Here is an 18,976-nt window from a genome sequence, read left to right as displayed (position 1 = left end):
AAGAGAGAGAGAGAGAGACACGAAAGAGAGAGAGAGACACACGAGAGAGACACACGAGAGAGAGAGACACGAGAGACACACACGAGAGAGAGAGACACGAGAGAGAGAGACAGACACACGAGAGAGAGAGACACGAAAGAGAGAGACACGAAAGAGAGAGACACACGAGAGAGAGAGAGAGACGAGAGAGAGAGACAGACGAGAGAGAGAGACAGACGAGAGAGACAAGACAGAGACGAGAGAAAGAGAGACAGAGACGAGAGAGAGACACGAGAGAGAGAGACACGAGAGAGAGAGAGACACACACGAGAGAGAGACACGAGAGAGAGAGACACGAGAGAGAGACGAGAGACACGAGAGAGAGACGAGAGAGAGACACGAGAGAGAGACACGAGAGACAGAGACACAAGAGAGACGAGAGAGAGAGACACACGAGAGAGAGAGAGAGAGAGACAGACACGAGAGAGAGAGACACGAGAGAGAGAGAGAGAGAGACACACGAGAGAGAGAGAGAGACACGCACGAGTGAGAGACACACACACGAGTGAGAGACACGAGAGAGAGAGACGAGAGAGAGATACGAGAGAGAGAGAGAGACAGACACGAGAGAGACACACGCGCGAGAGAGAGACACGAGAGAGAGAGACACGAGAGAGAGAGAGACACACGAGAGACGAGAGAGAGAGAGACGAGAGAGAGACACACACGAGAGAGACACACGAGAGAGAGAGACAGAGACGAGAGACACGAGAGAGAGAGAGAGACACGCACGAGTGAGACACACGAGAGACAAGAGAGAGAGACACGAGAGAGAGAGATACGAGAGAGAGACACACACGAGAGAGAGACACACACACACGAGAGAGAGAGAGACGAGAGAGAGAGACACGAGAGAGAGGAGAGAGAGACACGAGAGAGAGGAGAGAGAGACACGAGAGAGAGAGAGACAGACACGAGGGAGAGAGACACGAGAGAGAGACAGACACGAAAGAGAGAGAGATACGAGAGAGAGAGACACACACACGAGAGAGACAGACACGAGAGAGAGAGAGACGAGAGAGAGACGAGAGAGAGAGACACGAGAGAGAGACACACACGAGAGAGAGAGAGAGACGAGAGAGAGAGAGACGAGAGAGAGACACGAAAGAGAGACACGCGAGAGAGACATACGAGAGAGAGAGAGAGAGACAAGAGAGAGAGAGAGAGACACGAAAGAGAGAGAGAGACACACGAGAGAGACACACGAGAGAGAGAGAGACACGAGAGACACACACGAGAGAGAGAGACACGAGAGAGAGAGACAGACACACGAGAGAGAGAGACACGAAAGAGAGAGACACGAAAGAGAGAGACACGAGAGAGAGACACACGAGAGAGAGAGAGACGAGAGAGAGAGACAGACGAGAGAGACAAGACAGAGACGAGAGAAAGAGAGACAGAGACGAGAGAGAGACACACACGAGAGAGAGACGAGAGAGACGAGAGAGAGAGAGAGACACGAGAGAGAGAGACGAGAGAGAGAGAGACGAGAGAGAGAGAGACAGAGACGAGAGAGAGACACGAGAGAGAGACACACAAGAGAGACACGAGAGAGAGACAGAGACGAGAGAGAGAGAGACACGAGAGAGAGAGAGAGACACGAGAGAGAGACAGAGACGAGAGAGAGAGAGACGAGAGAGAGAGAGACGAGAGAGAGAGAGACACAAGAGAGAGAGAGAGAGACACAAGAGAGAGAGAGAGAGAGAGAGACAGAGACGAGAGAGAGAGAGACGAGAGAGAGAGAGAGACACGAGAGAGAGAGAGACACGAGAGAGAGAGAGACACGAGAGAGAGACACGAGAGAGAGAGAGAGAGACACGAGAGAGAGACACGAGAGAGAGAAGAGAGAGAGACAGACACGAGAGAGAGACACGAGAGACAGACATACGAGAGAGAGAGACACGAGAGACAGACACACAAGAGAGAGAGAGAGACACACGCGAGAGAGAGACACGAGAGACAGACATACGAGAGAGAGAGAGACACGAGAGACAGACACACGAGAGAGAGAGAGAGACAGACACGAGAGAGACACACGCGAGAGAGAGACACGAGAGACAGACATACGAGAGAGAGAGAGAGACACACGAGAGAGAGAGAGAGAGAGAGACACACACGAGAGAGAGACACGAGAGACAGACATACGAGAGAGAGAGAGACACGAGAGACAGACACACGAGAGAGAGAGAGAGACAGACACGAGAGAGACACACGCGAGAGAGAGACACGAGAGACAGACATACGAGAGAGAGAGAGAGACACACGAGAGAGAGAGAGAGAGAGAGACACACGAGAGAGAGAGAGAGAGAGAGACACACACGAGAGAGAGACAGGAGAGAGAGAGAGAGAGAGAGAGAGGTTATAAAAGGCTTTATTCTGTGTCGCTGAGTGTTTTCCCATCATGCTTTGCACAGGCTGCAGTGCGAGCTCAGGCTCTGCTGGGGAAGAACGGCAGGAAGGACGTGCAGGTGGACTCTGTGGACACGGACTCTCTGTCGGTAAGAACAGCCGGACCCTCAGACGCTCACAGGTGGAGCCTACGTTTCCCATAATGCATCTGGATGTCATTTGATCCTGCCTGGTGTAAAACGCCACCTCCAGTTTGTTAGACAGCTGCGATGACATCACTATGACCTCATCAGAAAATGCTGTTTCCTGTCAGGTTGTCATGAAGACGGTGAACCAGCTGAGCGCCGCCTCTCCTCGCAGTCACGTGATGCTGCTCGCTCACCAGAGGCATTCTGGGAAGGTTCTGTGTGCCTGTCAGGTTCCCAAGGTAACGATGAAACACCTGTCTGTGGCGTCAGGCTGTATAAATAAAGTCTAGTTTGAAGCGTTTGATTGGCTGTCCTCTCCCTCCTCAGGACTCTGTGGCCCTCTCTGCCTCTGATTGGGCAGTGGCGGTGTGTCATCACCTGGGGGGCAGCGCCGGCGGCTCCGCCCTGGTTGCAAAGGGAACAGGAAGCAGCAGTGACATCACTGAGGCTCTGAGATGGGCGGAAGAGTTCGCCCGCCAGAAAACAGGGCGCTGATGTCATAAAGCCAGAGATTATGACATTCTGACATCACAGCGCCTCCTGCTGGTGGCTGCTGGGAACTGAGAGGGTCTGAGGGACTGTTTCCTGTTTGGACAGGAAGTGTGTGGGCGGGACCACCTTTAAGAACCAATCAGATGTCTGTGGGAGAGTGAGGTGTGGTCTGACTGTGGTGGGCGGGACATCCTGCTGCTGTCAGCCAATCACGTTATTTATTTTGTTTACACATTTCAACATGATGCTTCCTGCGGTCAGAGTGCACCTGACTAAAGGTACAGGTGAGAATAAGCCCCGCCCACAGCTGCAGGCAGGCTCCTCCGATTGGTTTCATATTAATAAATCAGTGCTCACAGACTCACTGCTGTATTCTCTTTATTTAATAATGTTTATCAATAAGGCATCAGGTGAATAACCAGGACTCATTGATTAGCTACAGCTGATCATCAGTCATGGTCTCGTCCCTGATGATCAGATGAGTCCAGCGCTCAGGAGGGTCCTGGATCTTCAGAGCAGAGACACGTTCAGCCACTGTAGGAAAACCACAACATGCTCACATTAAATCAACTGTTGGATTCTGATCTGATCTTTTATGTTATTAACACTTAAAATATTCTTGTTTTTTAAAGACTCGCGTTACAAAAATCGAGTTTTCCTTGTTGAGCTCCAACCTGCCGTCAGGACTACAGGCTGGATCCTGATCATCACGGCACAGGAAGTCAGCAGGAATCATTAGACCTATTTTTATATATAAATACACAGTTCTAATATGAATAAACGCTGTTTTCAGATTTTAAATTACAGCGACAAACAATTCTTTCTGAATACTCGGAGTCTGCTACAGTCCAGACCTGGTTTTGTCTGCTGCAGAACCTGAGGCGCTCAGGTGTAACCAATCAAAATCCTCTGAAAAGCGAAGCCAGTGAATAACCTAAACCTAAATAAGTTTATGGTCTCAGTCGCTAGTTTCAAGTCTTCTTCAACACAGCATGATGTTCATTTAGTAAATTATGGTCCCATTTAGAGGAACAGAGACCAGGAAGCAGGGGAGGCTTTAGGGCGGGGCTACAAGCTGATTGACAACCTGTCAATCAGGATAGAGGCGACTCGTATCCGCTGCTCTGTGAACATTTAACCAGCGCCGCTCATCAGGAGTCGGCTGCTCATTTTTCAGGAAGTACGTTTAGTTTTAAGCCGGTTGGTCGCTAGACAAAATTAGCATCCCAGTTAATATCACAGATGCACCTTGCTAATCAAGCTAGCTAGCTCCACCCTCTCGTCCAAATATGCCTGGTTCCAAGAACAAAGACAAGATGGTAACGGCCAAAATGCCAAACTGGAGGCTTCAGAACGGTAGGATAGTCCACAAACCTACAGGGGACGTCACGGTGGCTAAGCCCACTACTTTATACAGGCTGTGGGTGTAACCAGCTGATGTCACTGTGACATCAGCTGGTTACACCCAGCTGATTATTGAGAAAACTGAGGAACTCAAACTGAACCTCATCAGATATTCGTATTGATCTCATGTACCTGGAGGCGGAGCTTCTCTGGAGACAACATGATTGGATGAGTTGAACTTGAGGGGGCGGAGTCAAAGAGCATTTGTTTTCTAGTAGTAACTCTTTCTAAGGGACGACTCCATATCTCTGTTCCTAAAGTCTCAGTCTGGCTGGATTATATGTGACGACAGGACGTCTGACTGATTAGTCGTGTTCCTGTTTCTTGTCTAGTTTCTCCTGAAAAACAGATCTGACGTCCTGATTCAGTCGAGTTGAACTGAGAATAAGAGAAAGGCTGAACTCTGTTCTGCCTTCATGTCCACGTGAGCGGCGGCCATGTTGGTCTACAGTCTGTGAAACTTACGTACCTCCATCATGCTGAGCTCCACGGTCCCCGAGCGGTCCTTGTCCAGCGTTTCAAATATGCCTGTGAAGAGGAAACAATCATCATCATGCTCAGAGTGGTGGTTTGCGAGACCGTAGAGGTCTGTGGTTGTCGGTGGTTTGTTTGTGGTGGTCTGTGAGGTCTATGGTGGTCTGTGAGAACTGTAGTGGTCTGTGGTGGTCTGTTAGGACTATGGTGGACTGTGAGGTCTGTGGTGGTCTGTTAGGACCATGGTGGACTGTGAGGTCTGTGGGGTCTGTTAGGACCGTGGTAGTCTGTGATCTATGGAGGACTGTAGTGGTCTGTGTGGTCTGTGAGGTCTATGGTGGTCTGTGAGAACTGTAGTGGTCTGTGGTGGTCTGTTAGGACCATGGTGGACTGTGAGGTCTGTGGGGTCTGTTAGGACCGTGGTAGTCTGTGATCTATGGACGACTGTAGTGGTCTGTGTGGTCTGTGAGGTCTATGGTGGTCTGTGAGAACTGTAGTGGTCTGTGGTGGTCTGTTAGGACCATGGTGGACTGTGAGGTCTGTGGGGTCTGTTAGGACCGTGGTAGTCTGTGATCTATGGAGGACTGTAGTGGTCTGTGGGGTCCGTGGTGGTCTGTGAGGACCGTGGTGGTCTATGGTGGTCTGCGGTAGTCTGCGAGGTCCGTGGAGGACTCACTGAACATGGTCTCCAGACGAACCAAACAGCCCACGAAGCTGTCGAAGTCGACGGTGAGATCCGGTTCGCTGTACCGAGCCACCAGGACCTGATGGAGCTGGTTGTTCAGACTGAAACCTGAAACACACAAACCAGCAGCAGAGGTCAGAGGTCACACAGGTGAGGAACCGGATCATCTAACAGTACTTCTGTGTACTTTAAAACAAAAGTACAGTAATAATACTTTTACTGTACTTTCCATTCTACACCACAGAAGAAGCTATGTTATTTAATTAATAATAATACTTTTTGCTCATCTTTTATAAACATTTTAACACAGTACTACAGTGGTATTTGATTACACAGTACATATACTTATACCACAGTACCACTGCAGCTGTTCAACATAATTAAAGTGTACAAAACAAATATTTCTAGTATTTTAACTGTTTCTTTATGATTGTTGAAATAATATTTGGTAACATAATTGAGTCAAACACAAAATAAATATTTTGTTAAGTTGTACTAAATATATTTAACATAGTAAATAAAATACATGAAGTAAACTAATCATGAAATCAGACATGTTGATTTTATAAAAGTGAAATTTAGTGTTTGGGGTTTTTCCCACATTAAACAACAGAAGCTCATTTACATAAACAAACAAACATAAAATACAAGAATCTAAAACAAAAAGAACCAGCAGCAGATAAACGCTTCATCTGAAATATTGACATCATGAAACATCCGAGACCTTAAACGTTTTCTGATGCTGATGCTGTTTGATAAGAAATAAACTAGAATCTGAAACGTGGAACGAAGCTTCAGACGAGAGATAAACGGATAAAGATGTTTTACCAGCTTCCTCCACGGCCGACCTCATCTCTGCAGAGCTCATGGTCCCCGACTGATCCAGGTCCTTCTGCCGGTAAATGTTCTGTCACACAGAGGAAGGAGGTCTCAAACTCAAGAGCTCATGTTCTGCTTCTTGGCTTCTTCCCTTTCTTTTGATGTGTTATAAATCTTTAAATGTGCATTAAACTCTGCTCCTGAACTGACACAGTTAAGAGCTCAGGTCAAACGTTATGAAAGATAAACGTGTTACAGATTAATAACTCACCACTCTGAAACTCGTCATCCAGTCTAGGTTCTGAAGCTGGTTCTGGGTCAGGCTCTGGGTCCAGCATGTATGGCTGAACAGAAGCCATTACCGGCCGAAACGGCTTTGTTTTGGATCACACTGACATGCTTGTCAGGACCTGCCCTACTCTGCTTCTGAGTGGCTGAGTAGTCCTTAGCTAGTTACTGTCAGAGACGTTTTATAGAGTAGAAGCATCACTTTAAAAATCCTCAGTGCAACTCTTTGGGGAAAGCCTGTAACCCCAAAGATGTCGGTTATCCCGCCCCTCCTGCTAGAAAGCCAATCGTCTGCTTTTAACAGCCGAGGCGGGAAATCTATTTCAACCAATCGTGTGGTTCCACTGATGTTAGGGTCTCCTACGCACATTGCACAAGTGCAGCTCCCAACAAAGATGGAATAGAGGTGAGATGCTTCGCTCGGTGGCTAAAACAGAGTGTTGAACACACGGGGTGAGAAGAGGAGCTGCAGTCTGAACATAAACCATGTGAACCTGTTCTGGTACAACCTCTAGATAAAATGTGAAACTGAGCAGTTAAAGGAGACCTATTATACTGCTTTTCCAGACCTATATTATAGTTCTGTGACTCCTGTTTGGCCGCTTTGCATGATTCAAAGTTCAAAAACATGTTTTCTTACACTGACTCTTCATGTAGGCCTTCATTTCAGCCTCTGTGTGAAACAAGCTGTAGATGCTCCTGTCTCTTTAAGAAGATGAAATTTGTATATATGGAGGAGCACACGTGTTATTTAGGTCAGAGCCACCGTAGCTTCTCCTGCTTGCAGAGGGAGCGGTGACTGAGCTGTTGGATGCTATTCACAGCGCTCACCACTAGATGGCACTACAACCTGCACGCTGAACCTTTCAGGCTGCTCAGAAGAGACAGCAGTGAAAGGTGACGCTTCACCGGGCAGGCCGGGTTCACACTCACCAGGTACGCCTCGATTTTGGTCCACAGCACTTTAAACTCCAGCAGACCGAGCTGACCGCTGCCGTCTGTCTGCAGCTGCAGTTCAGGAGCTTCACCCGCAGTATTTTACCCAGCAGACCCCATTGCGTTTTCAGTTTAAACCACTAACTCATGACATCATAGTTACAGGAGGACTTGGCGTGCACGCCGGCGCTGGAAGGATACGTCCAGCATGTTAACCATGTTGCGACACGTTGTGATGCTGAAGCCGCTGGTCTGGATGTCGGATCCTGTCAGAGACAAACAGGTAAACACTGTTCACACCTGCAGAGCCCACCTGGACCTCAGACCGGCGTCTGGTTCCTGTTCTTACGTTTGGTCACCACTTTGTTGAGGATCTTCTGCAGCTCGAAGGCAGAAACTTCAAAGTCCTGCGGCACAGAGACTCTTCCTGTCAGTCGACCGTCACACAGCAGATATTAATATACATGTTCATTATTCTTATCATCGGCTCACCGCTCCTGCCAGCCGGCCGAACAGACCTCTGAACCGCTCGTCCACGTCGTCCTCACCGATCTCGATCTGAAACAGGAAGTCAACTCTCAGCTGACACAATAATCATGATGATTCATCAATCAATAGCTGACATCTGTGCAGCTGAAGAGCTCAGTCACACGTGTAATAAACTTCAGAAAGTTAAACGAGGAACAATGTCTGACTTTAAGAAAAAGGAACGTTAAGAATTAAAATCCAGATGACTACAGCTGCAACAAGTCATCGAATAATCGATTGTCAACTTGAATTAATCTGAAACTATTTTGATAATCGATTGATCGGTTTGAATCATTTTTTTAAAAGACAAAAAGTCAAACTTCCCTGAATTCAGCTTCTTAAATGAGTATTTTCTGGTTTCTTTAATCCTCCGAGACTGAATATCTTTGAGCATTTGCGGGCGTCTTCTTGAGCTTTGGGAAACGCTGATCGACATTTTTCACCATTTTATAGACCAAACAACTGATCAATTAATTGAAAAAATAATTTAGATATTTATAATGAACATAATTGTTAGTTGCAGCTTTAGTCAGGACAGCATGTTATTGGTTAACGGGGAGAGTTCATGGGTCAAAGTTGAACTGGACAGAAAATATAGTGCAGATTTACTTCCCTGTTTTTTTATCCCTGTTTTAGGGGAAATTATTAAAAAGAAAACGAGACTAAAGGTTCAGACTGAATGCAAGGAGCTGCCGTCTGTTTGGTAACTTTTAAAAAATGTACCAGCTGGATCTCGTCCTCACCTTCTTCACTCTGCACTCGACGGGGTCGTCCAGCTCTCTGCAGGGACAAACATCATTATTAAATTATTTTTTATTATTAAAACACAAGATCCAGTTTTTATAAAGACTAATAAGAGCTGCTAGAGAGTGCCACATAATCCTCACTGACATTAAACACACCGTGAAGGGTTCTTACTGACTGACACTCAAAGCATCACGGTAATCAGATGTTTTAATAGAAACTCCAGCAGCTGCAGTTCCTCTAACATCCACCAGGTGCTGCTGTGACCAAACTCTGTATTGAAGTGAATAGGTGCGTTCGACTTCATGCTGTGCTTAAAATAAGGCATGCTGGTTAGAAATTGAGTCCGACTTTCACTGGTGCTGCAAATCACCAGGTCACATGACATGAAAACCTCACAGGAGCAAGGCGGCTGCAGGCGCAGAGTCCGGCCGCAGTGGCTTTTCTGCAGCTGCATAAAGCTACAACCACACTGAAGCCTGGTCAGATCAGTTATTGATCTCAGCTCACACAGAACATGTTCGACTTGATGGCGGCGTTTTTATTCCCCGCCCCTGCAGTCACCTGTAGCTCACATTAGACTATCAAGTCAGCGAAAGTCAGCCGCCGTCATCTTGAACGCACCAATTAAGAAAACCTCCAACATCTCTACAAACACAAAGTCAGTTCAGCTCAGCAGATTCCCCGAGACTTTCACCATCAGCTCCATCATGACCACTGAGATTCATTTAGACATGGGACCTCTCGCTCTCCAGAGTCTCAGAGTCTGAAGTAACTTACTGAAAGTCTGCCTTTTTCTCGGAGAAGACCCGGACACAGAAGTCTCCGTTCTTGTGCGGTTCGAAGGTGGACGGGATGATCAGGTACTCTCCGGGCGGCAGACAGAAGCGGCTGCAGACTTCTCGCAGGTTGATGAAGGTCTCGGAGCGCGCGGTGGAGGCGTGACGCAGGAAGAAGTTCCTGTTCAGGTGGACGTTCCTCTGACCAGAGAACTGACAGACAGACACCAGAGGTGAACCCAGAGTCTGAGCTAAAGAAATGAAATGTTGAGCAATAAACCCCGAGCGGCAGGACGTGAGCAGGTCGGCGTCTTCGTACCTCATCAGGAACCTGAAACAGAAGAAACAATAAGATTCAGAGAAGTTTACAAATCGTACTACCCTCTCAGGCTCGTCTCTAAAGTCCTCCGACAACAGCAGCATCCTGTTCTGGCTACGACACACTCAACATGACGAGGTGAAGACCGACCAGGGCGAACTGGACTCTCCTCACCAACACAGTCGACTCTTCAGGACACGTTTTATAACCTTAAAGAAACGCTTCTGCCTGAAGTCAACAGTCCAGACATGAAACTCCTTCTCACCTCGTAGATGGCGAATCCGACCGTGTGCATGCCCTCTCCCTTCTGCCTCAAGTGTCTGCGGTTCTTCTGGATCAGACCGACCACAAGGCTGCAGCCGGCCTCTCCGTCCTCCGGGTCGTCATCCTCCTCATCCAGCTTGATCACAAACTGAGGGTTCATCCAGAATGAGTCTGCGGTTTGGAAACAGCAGATCAGAGACCTTTAAGAGTCAAAGGAAGGTCACCCCACCTGCTGAGGCGCTGCTGCTGACGGGCTATAAGAACCTGCAGGATCTCTAAAAATGAAATGTTGGACCTGCTCACTGTCTGACAGGATCACTCACTGGGGAAGTTCCTGCAGCCTCCAGCGGTGGATCCTTTCCTCCAGCTGCCATCGAACTTGGACAGAGCCCATTTAGAGATGGAGTCGTCTCTCAGGGCGTCGGGCGTCAGGTTACAGATCTCCAGCCGGGAGAACTGTCGCAGGAAGTCAGAGAAAGACATCCTGGAAGACACAGCAGAGGGTTTCACTTCCCACAGAAGACCTGATGAAGTTCAGGTAGATTGGAGACAAAGTAAAGTTTTACCAGAACTCTCCGTCCTCTGCGCGATGACTCAGGCGCTCTCTGTCCTCGTCACTGATGTAACGCCACTGCAGCGAACTGTCAGGAAGCGTTCGACACGTTTTACAGTCAGGAAATAAGAAACACAACTCGCAGCTAAATCATAATGTGAGATTTTAGACATTTAGACAAACTGTCCCATTAAAGTAGCTGAATTAGCTGTTAGCAGCTCCTGTTAGCAGTTAGCATGGATGTACACACCTTCGGACTGGTTTAAATCTCTCTGGTTCATCCAACTCAGACATTTCAAATCACGTCTATGTCCTGTCACTAGCGGTGTTCCCCAGCGCTCTGTCCTGGGGCCCCTTCTGTTCATCAGCTTTCTGCTTCCTCTTGGCCATATCTTCCGTAAATTTAACATCCAAATCCACTTCTATGCGGATGACACCCATCTCTACCTGTCCACCAAACCTACCTCCACCTTCCTCTCTGATTGAATAGAAATCCTGGTTCTGCTGCAACTTCCTCAGACTTAACAAGGACAAAACCGTGGTTCTCTTCAATGGCACCAAATCCACTTTCTCTCTTAGAGTAGAAAGTCTGGGTGTGATCTTCGACAGCACACTTTCATTTCAAGCTCACATTAATAATGTCACTCGGTCTGCATGCGTTCATTTAAATAACATTAATCGCCTCTGAACTGTCTCTCTCAACCATCATTAATGCAGCCAACTGGTTCAGAACTCTGCTGCCCAGATCATCAGCAGAACTCCTTCTATTAATCATATTACTCCTGTCCTTCAGCAGCTTCCCAGTTAAATACCACATTGATTTCAAAACTCTGCTCCAGACCTTTAAGGCCTTTCACAACCTCGCTCCTCTGTACCTCACCGACCTCCTTCATATCAACACATCCACCCGTCCTCTCAGCTCTTCTTCTAATCACCTCCCTGCACCTCCTGCCCAGACAGCTTTCACTGGATGTGATACTGAAGGAAATCTCGGAAGACTCTCGGAGGCTCTGCAGCGTTTGTTCTCTCTGGTTTGAGTCTCCAACACCTGTTGGGTGACGAGCTGTCGGGGTTACCTACTCATCACTCCAGGCTCCGGTCCACTCCACCTGACCCCAGGGGTTTCTGATCCGGATCAGCCTCTCCATCTTGCCACGGTACTCCACCTGCAGCCAATCACACGCAAAGCAGAGTTACACCTGATGCCATGAGAGGTGAAGCTCCGCCCCTCTTCAGGTGAGCTGGGTCTGCTCCATCTGTACACCTCAGCATGCTAACACAAGCTTTGTCTCCAAAAAGCCACACCTCCTGCTAAGGCTCATGGGAAGTGTAGTTTAATACAGTGTTCACATTTTTCTGTCCATTACATGAGGTTCACATGGGGTGGGGGTGGGGGCGTGTCCTCTCACCTCAGCTGCACCAGTCACAGAGTAGGCGTGGCCTTTCACCAGCTTCTGAGAGGTGACCGCCTCCGAGTCGGATGAGCTGGTGATCTGAAGCAAAACAACATCAGCTGATTAACGAAACAAAACAACGTCCACACAATGAGGCGTTCTATTTTTATCCAAAAATACTTCCAATAAAGTCTACAGTAAAGCAGGACCTTCTGCTGAAAACATGTAGTTTGATTTATTGTTCTGTAACACGTCTTCTCGCTCCGTCTCTCGTCTCTGTGCTGCCAGAAACACCATAAAACGAAAATATGATCAGGGCAACTTGTCTAGTATCCATGAAGTACTCATCATTTACGATACAGTACCCAGTACTCATTATACTCTACAGGACCTGTGTTTGTCTATTGAAATAATATATTATTACAATATTAATATGGATATTTTCCAGTATGTACCATGAGATGGCAAACTACAAAATAACCAGAACACTGAATGTCTCATGTTGTGTTCATGTGAAACAGAAGCTCGTTAGTTTTTATTGTTGGTAAAATAATATTAAAATACTTCATAGATCACATGACGTTGTAAAAGTATCTCTACACGCAGCGTACGTCTATGGAGCAGCCCATCAGCGACCCGCGGCTCTGAGCCTTCTGGATGATGTGGAACAGGTGAGGACCGGGTTGACCCAGCTCGTGGACCTCAGCGATTCCTCCGGTGAAATCCTCGAAGCCCTCGGTGGTGGTTCCTCCAGACAGAGCCTCGTAACAGCCGTTCAACCTGTGGCAACATCACACACACGGGTAACGCCTGAGGATGCCACGTGACCAGGTTCAGCCCCGTGGATCCTGTCATCCTGTTAGTTTCTAAAACTGTGAAAGAGTCCGAAGTGCATTCATTACTAATCAATGAATCACCTGATCGTTTCAGCTCTGATCCAATTTATTGCAAAATTTTTCTGTTTTTCTCTCTTTGACGAACTCGTGATCATTAAGGGGTCCGCCTCCCTCTGCGATTGGTCGGCTGTGTGGAGGTGACAGGGGGCGGGGACTGAATGTCTCAGCTCTCGTACATGTGACCAGCTGAGGTCGACGCTGAGCAGGTGACACGTTTGTGTTTCTAGCGGTCTCCCTCAGTTTATCCCTTCTCACATCACTGTTCTCAGGCCTGTTGCAAAACAGATGTATGTGTTTACATATACTCCGTCAGGTCTTACTTGGCGTAGGCCTTCTCCAGCAGGGCGCTCCAGAACTCCCTGCCCTCCGCCGAGTGGACAAACAACAGCTCGCCATCTTTCACCGGCAGACGGTCGTCGATCACTACATCCACCCACTCCCCGAACTGCCAGAACTGCAGACCAGAGAAACAGATAAAAAGAGGCCCTAGGACGCTTCCCTGAGGAACTCCAGTCACCCAATAACATGTCTGTGAAGATTCAGTCATCCAGGTCAGACTTATCCCTCTCATATGATTCAACCCACATTGAATCCATGGAGGTTTATAGTAGTAGAAGTAACATTTGTAGTAATGGATAGTAGTAGAAGATAGTAGTAGTAGTATCATTTGTAGTAGTAGATGGAAGTAGTAGTATCATTTGTAGTAGTAGATGGAAGTAGAAGTAACATTTGTAGTAGTAAAAGTACATGTAGAGGTACTAACAGCTGTTGAAGAAGTAGACGTGTCAGTACCTGGTCTCGGACTATGTGCTTACCCAGAACCTTGTGTAGTATTTGCATCCCAGGTACCTTCTTAAATATTTGTGGTACTGCGTATCTGTGTACCTGGAAGTGGAAGATGCCGGCGTACTCTCCTTTCGTGAAGCTCTGACCGTGCGGGACGACTCGAGTAAGAACTTCCTCGTTCAGGGTCAGAGAGGCGATGGCGGCGAGCAGCCAGCAGTCCCCTGGATGACAGACAGGAAGGGGCGGGGATTAGGTCAGACACGTACTTAAAGGTGCTGCACTGGAGGAAGATCAACAGCTTCCTTTAGAAGGATGGTGGTAAGTGGTGTGTTTGTTCTCACCCAGAGCTCCCTGACGAATGTCGGTCCTGGAGGCTCCACAGATGATGAACTCGGGGTCGGAGGTCATCTCCTGCACAGGAAACACGACACACATCAGCTGACAGACTGAACCTGGTTATGTCGGACGCATTCACACCTGTTCACTTGTGACTATCTGATCTGCCCGCGACGCCTGAAGCCGCTCAGCGAGGACGGGGTTGGCAGAGTTCAGGTTTCTGTGGGAGAATAAGAACTTAAGATGATAAGATAAGGAATTCAGACATTATTGCAAGATGGCTACCATCGCTGCTGAACCTGTTCCCACACCACACACATACCCTAAATTCTTCTTGTGTTAGTGGTTTGTTACTAAGTGAAATCAGATACAAACTGTGTAGAACTCCTTTAAAGCAACATTATGTAGTATTTGTATCAGGCCGTTCCCTGAAAGGTGGGATTCCTCTTGACCATGTTAGTCACACGGCCTCTGGCGTCAGAAAATGAAACAGAACAAGAGTTATGTGTGTAACTACGGGTCTATGAATTCTGGATGCCAGAGTTCTTAGTCACTCAGGATCTTGGCGAGAAAATACTCAACATGCACAATCCAGAAGTCATAGTTACATACTGACACCAGGGCAGGACTAGTTTCATACGGAGGCATAGGAGCACCATAAAAAAGAAAACATCTGTTTATTTTTTGCATAGAAAATGCTGAATTGTTTCTGTTCGTTTTTATTTACATGGTGTTACCAGCTAATGCTAGCTAGGCCTGGGTAAAGTTAGTCGCTTGCTAACAACCTAAGCTAACGCTTGTTGATACACTGAAATCTGGTTTTGTGAATTCACTCTCTTCACATTTTCCAACTGTAACATTAACTTGGTTCATTAAAGAGGTGATATTCTGCTGTTTGGCCTTTTCCCTCTCCTTTATTGAGTTATAAACTTTGGAAAAACCCAAAGGGAGTTCCCATCTCCCACAGAAAACTCTGCTCTGAACTGCCTGAAAACAGCTCGTTTGTAGTCCAGCCGCTTCCCTTTCATCCCTGTGACATCACATCAAAACATGCGTCGTATAACGCTCCCCAAGCGGCTACTCGGGAGAGATTTTTCATGGGTTCTATTCTAAATGCAGAGTGAAGATGCTAGTATCATATGAAAGTAGATGACCTAATGCATCCATTGGTACTGTGCATTTCTTTGCATTTGGTATAAAAGTTTTTTTTCCCCCTCGTGTATTTGAATATTTCTGCATACTGTTAGCCAACACTCATTCCTGTTACTAAATTGTTTATTTTTTTCTATTATCTATCATTTATCCCGTTGTTTAATAAATTACATGATAAAAACATTGAACCTGGAGGTTTCGGTCTCCTTCAAAACAAAAAAAAGGTGTTGCATTTTTTGGAAAAATACAACTTGCATGCATATAAATAAAAAAATTTGTTAAAAACAATCATTTTATGGACATGTAACCAACAACTGATTTAAAATAAACACTGTCTTTAGGGAAAAACAAAGGCATTACTTGACCTGCTTTTAAACATGGTTTCAAAATGATACATAAGTTTTGGTAACAGGACTGAGGAAAATGAAGCCATTTTTCCGCTTAGAAACCTTGTAAAAGTTTGAATAAATCTGCCTGAGAGTGACCATTAAATATTTTAAATAGTTTAGCGTGTGTGTCATTAGATTCAGTGTTGAAAAAACACTGGAAGGTGAAAACAGCCCGCCAGTTGGGTGGAATGGGCCAGTTATTGCTGTTTAAAGGTCTCACGCATTTCAGCCAGTTCACACGCCACACCTTGTATTTCTCACGCAGAGAAGTAAGTTATGAGATAACGTCCTCGAAGTTGTCCCGCTATATTAAATTAATGGACGATCATTTTTTAGAGTTCCTAGCTTTCTCCGTAGCCTAATGAATGTAACTGTAGGTTTTTTTAATTATTATTCACTCAGATCAAAGATAGTGAGAGCAGCTGATGTTGGGGAGTGCTAAATGATTACTGATGCCGTCAAAATCCCTCCAACGTCTTTGCAACCAGAAGCTTTGGCTTTTTTAGCCAGTGGTGAGCAAAGTAGCCGAACATATGCCTCTTCAGATCCTTTATAAAAAAATAACAGTACCTCACTGTAAAAATACTCTGCAAGTAGGCCTACTGCATTGAAAAAGTTAAGTAAAAGTATGTTCAAAATAAAAGTATAGCCTTCTCAAAGCAAAAAAAAAAGTCCCCTATGACTGTTATACTAGTTATATATATATATATATATATATATATATATATATATATACATTAGATTATTATTCCTCATGCATTAATGTAGTTGGATGAGGTTGAACTATTTTCTATCAGATTGGAAACTGGAACCATAAAATGTTTTTACAGGAAAAATGACTAAAACCAAAACAGTTGGCAATTAAATTTCTGTCAATTAGACTAACTGATGTAGTTCTACTAGCTGGACTTTTATAAACCGTTAAGTAATTAAATTTATATCAAAACATCCTATTTTTTAAACTCTTCATTCATTTTGTGTGTAAAAAAATTATTTTTAAATTATTTCTAACTAGTAACTGAAGCTGTCAGATAAAGTAAAGTATAATATTATATATTATATATATAGTATATATTCCCTTTGGAGATGTGATGAAGTAGAAAGTGGCATGAAAAGAAAATACTCAAGTTCAGAACAAATACCTTGCGTACTTAAGTACTTTGTTACTGCCCACCACTGGCTTAGCTTTGGCTGCCTGAAACTAAGGAAAGGACTTGTTTTTCTATATTTTGGCTCTGGACAGAAAGCTATCATCCATCATGGTGGTGAAAATGGACTTGAGCCACAGGGCTCTGAGTGGGGCCCCTACACCCCTCATCAAGGCATAAAAATGTGCAACACACACTTACAACACAAAACCCCATTCAGAAGCTGAAATGTGTACTGGAGGCCTGTGTGTGCAGCACTGCTGCTCGTTTGGGGCCAAATTTCCTTTTAGTTTTGATACGTTTGTATTTTTGAAAGCATATAAATAAATTTATTTATTTACCTTTAACAGCTCTACCTATTTTTATACCTTCTGTTTGTTCGGGTAAAATCTAACTGCTAGTAAAACTTGAGAGAATTGGCTGGGGCCCTGGGGAGGGAAACTTCTGAGAGCCCTGATAGATAAGGTGGGATATATGGCGTTAAAATAAACTCTTGCTCCTGATATTAAACATCTCATATCTGACAGGAGTTTCCTGACTGCAGCAGGCTGAAGTTTGTCCGCGCAGTCTCACGTTCTCACGTTCATGGTTTTGGCGCAGGCAGCGTTTCTACGTGAGGCTGTGATCTTCACTGACCGTGGGTCTCTTCCAGGACACCCCCCGGACCTTGTAGGAGTTCGGGCCCAGCTCGTTGAAGCCCAGGGAGGAGGGCAGCGCCGGGAACGCGTCGTCCTGGAACAGGCGGCCGGACTCTAAGCAGCGGCGCCGCAGAGCCTCGTAGTCCTGGTCCAGGTACCGAACCGCCTGGCTGTTGGTTCCGATTCCCCGGTTCTTCTCCCGGCGGTGCTGCAGCGTGGCCGCGATGCCCGACATGTTGCTGGACCTGGAGTCTGCAGCGGAGAGCCTGGAGGGTGCGGAGGCTCCTGGAAAGTTTGGGGAGTGTTGAGGATGCAGTGTTGGAAGGAAGGGAGTGTCCACTCCGCCGGGATCACAGAGAGCAACCCGACACAGTCAGATTCAGCTTCCTGTAAGTACCTTCAAAATATTTAACCGCCGACCATCAGGCAGGAAAGCAGTTAAAGAAACGCTTTTATTGTGAAGAATGCAGGTCTGACTTCCGGGCGTGTTGTGTGAAATCTGCGCAACGAAGCAGGAAAAGTTCTGCTGGCAGCTGAAAGGTTCTTTCCTCTGACCCGAGTCACTCTTTGCAGCCCGCTGTCTCTCTGTCTGTCTCAATATTCTGTTTAAATTTCAACAGACCGTCTTCACCTCAGAAAGAAACAAAACATTCAGAGAAAGGAGACAAACAGCTGATGAATCTCTGCAGGTGGCCTCCAACACCTGAAGGTGTTGATCAGATCCTACTCACGTCTCTAAAGAGTCATAAAATATATACTTCAAATAATTTATTTATTTATTATAAATCATTTTTAAACTGGAGCTGCGTGAAACTGTGTGCTCTGTGTTCCTCAGGTGAGATAATCTCACCTGGATTCTTCTCGCTCTCAGATTCAGATTCTGAAGTTTGTTCTGATTCTTCCAGTGATTGTCGTCCCGAGGACCTGCGGGGCCCGGGGGGCCACAGCCTCAGCAGTAGCTGGTTTAGGGGTTTATCTGTTGGCTCTGTGGTCAGAGGTTTTTGGGTGATTCTGAGTGCGTTCTGGACGAGTTCTGCTCTCAGGTCTGTTCAGTTTAAAGTGCGGAGGGATTCGGGATCTGGTCCACGTTGTGAGTCGGTCTCTGTAACTGTACCCACCACAGGGGCTCGGGGTCATCGCCCCTCAGGAACGTTGTTTTAAAGGTTCAGCAGCCAGATGTTAAAATAACTTACTGATGAAGTCAATAATCCTGATTGATGGACACCCAGAGGTCAGAGGTCAGTCCACAATGTCACAGCTCTGAGAACTGGAGACATGTGACTTTATTCTGGAAATCTCTGGTGACCCTGATCCTCTGTCTGTATAAAGAGAACTGGGCCGAGTTCAGCGCTGACGTTGTTTCTAACAGAAACGCT

The 18,976-nt window shown here is 46.3% G+C and overlaps 2 protein-coding genes across 3 annotated transcripts in view; one reads left to right on the top strand and one right to left on the bottom strand.

Moving 5' to 3' along the window:
• Positions 1-3,428, top strand: part of aars2 (alanyl-tRNA synthetase 2, mitochondrial (putative)) — a 31,608-nt gene extending 28,180 nt beyond the window's left edge. For both annotated transcript variants that reach the window (XM_038714683.1, XM_038714684.1), the window contains exons 20-22: positions 2,454-2,537; positions 2,702-2,815; positions 2,904-3,428. In XM_038714683.1, coding sequence (XP_038570611.1) covers positions 2,454-2,537; positions 2,702-2,815; positions 2,904-3,071 — 366 coding nt within the window. In that variant the 3' untranslated portion in view covers positions 3,072-3,428. The remainder of the gene's footprint in view (positions 1-2,453; positions 2,538-2,701; positions 2,816-2,903) is intronic.
• Position 3,429: 1 nt separating this feature from the next.
• capn2l (calpain 2, (m/II) large subunit, like) lies at positions 3,430-17,902 on the bottom strand. The gene is made up of 21 exons (XM_038714698.1): positions 17,599-17,902; positions 14,279-14,348; positions 14,037-14,158; positions 13,472-13,605; positions 12,867-13,035; positions 12,271-12,354; positions 11,942-12,027; positions 10,875-10,949; positions 10,632-10,792; positions 10,310-10,479; positions 10,045-10,056; positions 9,727-9,938; positions 8,946-8,982; positions 8,167-8,232; positions 8,024-8,081; positions 7,876-7,940; positions 7,672-7,740; positions 6,460-6,538; positions 5,623-5,739; positions 4,942-5,000; positions 3,430-3,602 (listed from the first exon to the last, which is right to left on the bottom strand). Exons 1-21 carry the CDS (start codon positions 17,833-17,835, stop codon positions 3,579-3,581), a joined length of 2,106 nt encoding a protein of 701 aa, XP_038570626.1. The 5' UTR covers positions 17,836-17,902; the 3' UTR covers positions 3,430-3,578.
• Between the last annotated feature and the right edge of the window lie 1,074 nt (positions 17,903-18,976).

Source organism: Micropterus salmoides, unplaced genomic scaffold, assembly GCF_014851395.1.
Source record: "Micropterus salmoides isolate LMB-PRFRI ecotype aquatic unplaced genomic scaffold, ASM1485139v1 Ms_hic_scaffold_12, whole genome shotgun sequence".
In the NCBI taxonomy this organism is placed as follows: domain Eukaryota; kingdom Metazoa; phylum Chordata; class Actinopteri; order Centrarchiformes; family Centrarchidae; genus Micropterus; species Micropterus salmoides.
This window is presented reverse-complemented; position numbering and strand designations above follow the sequence as displayed.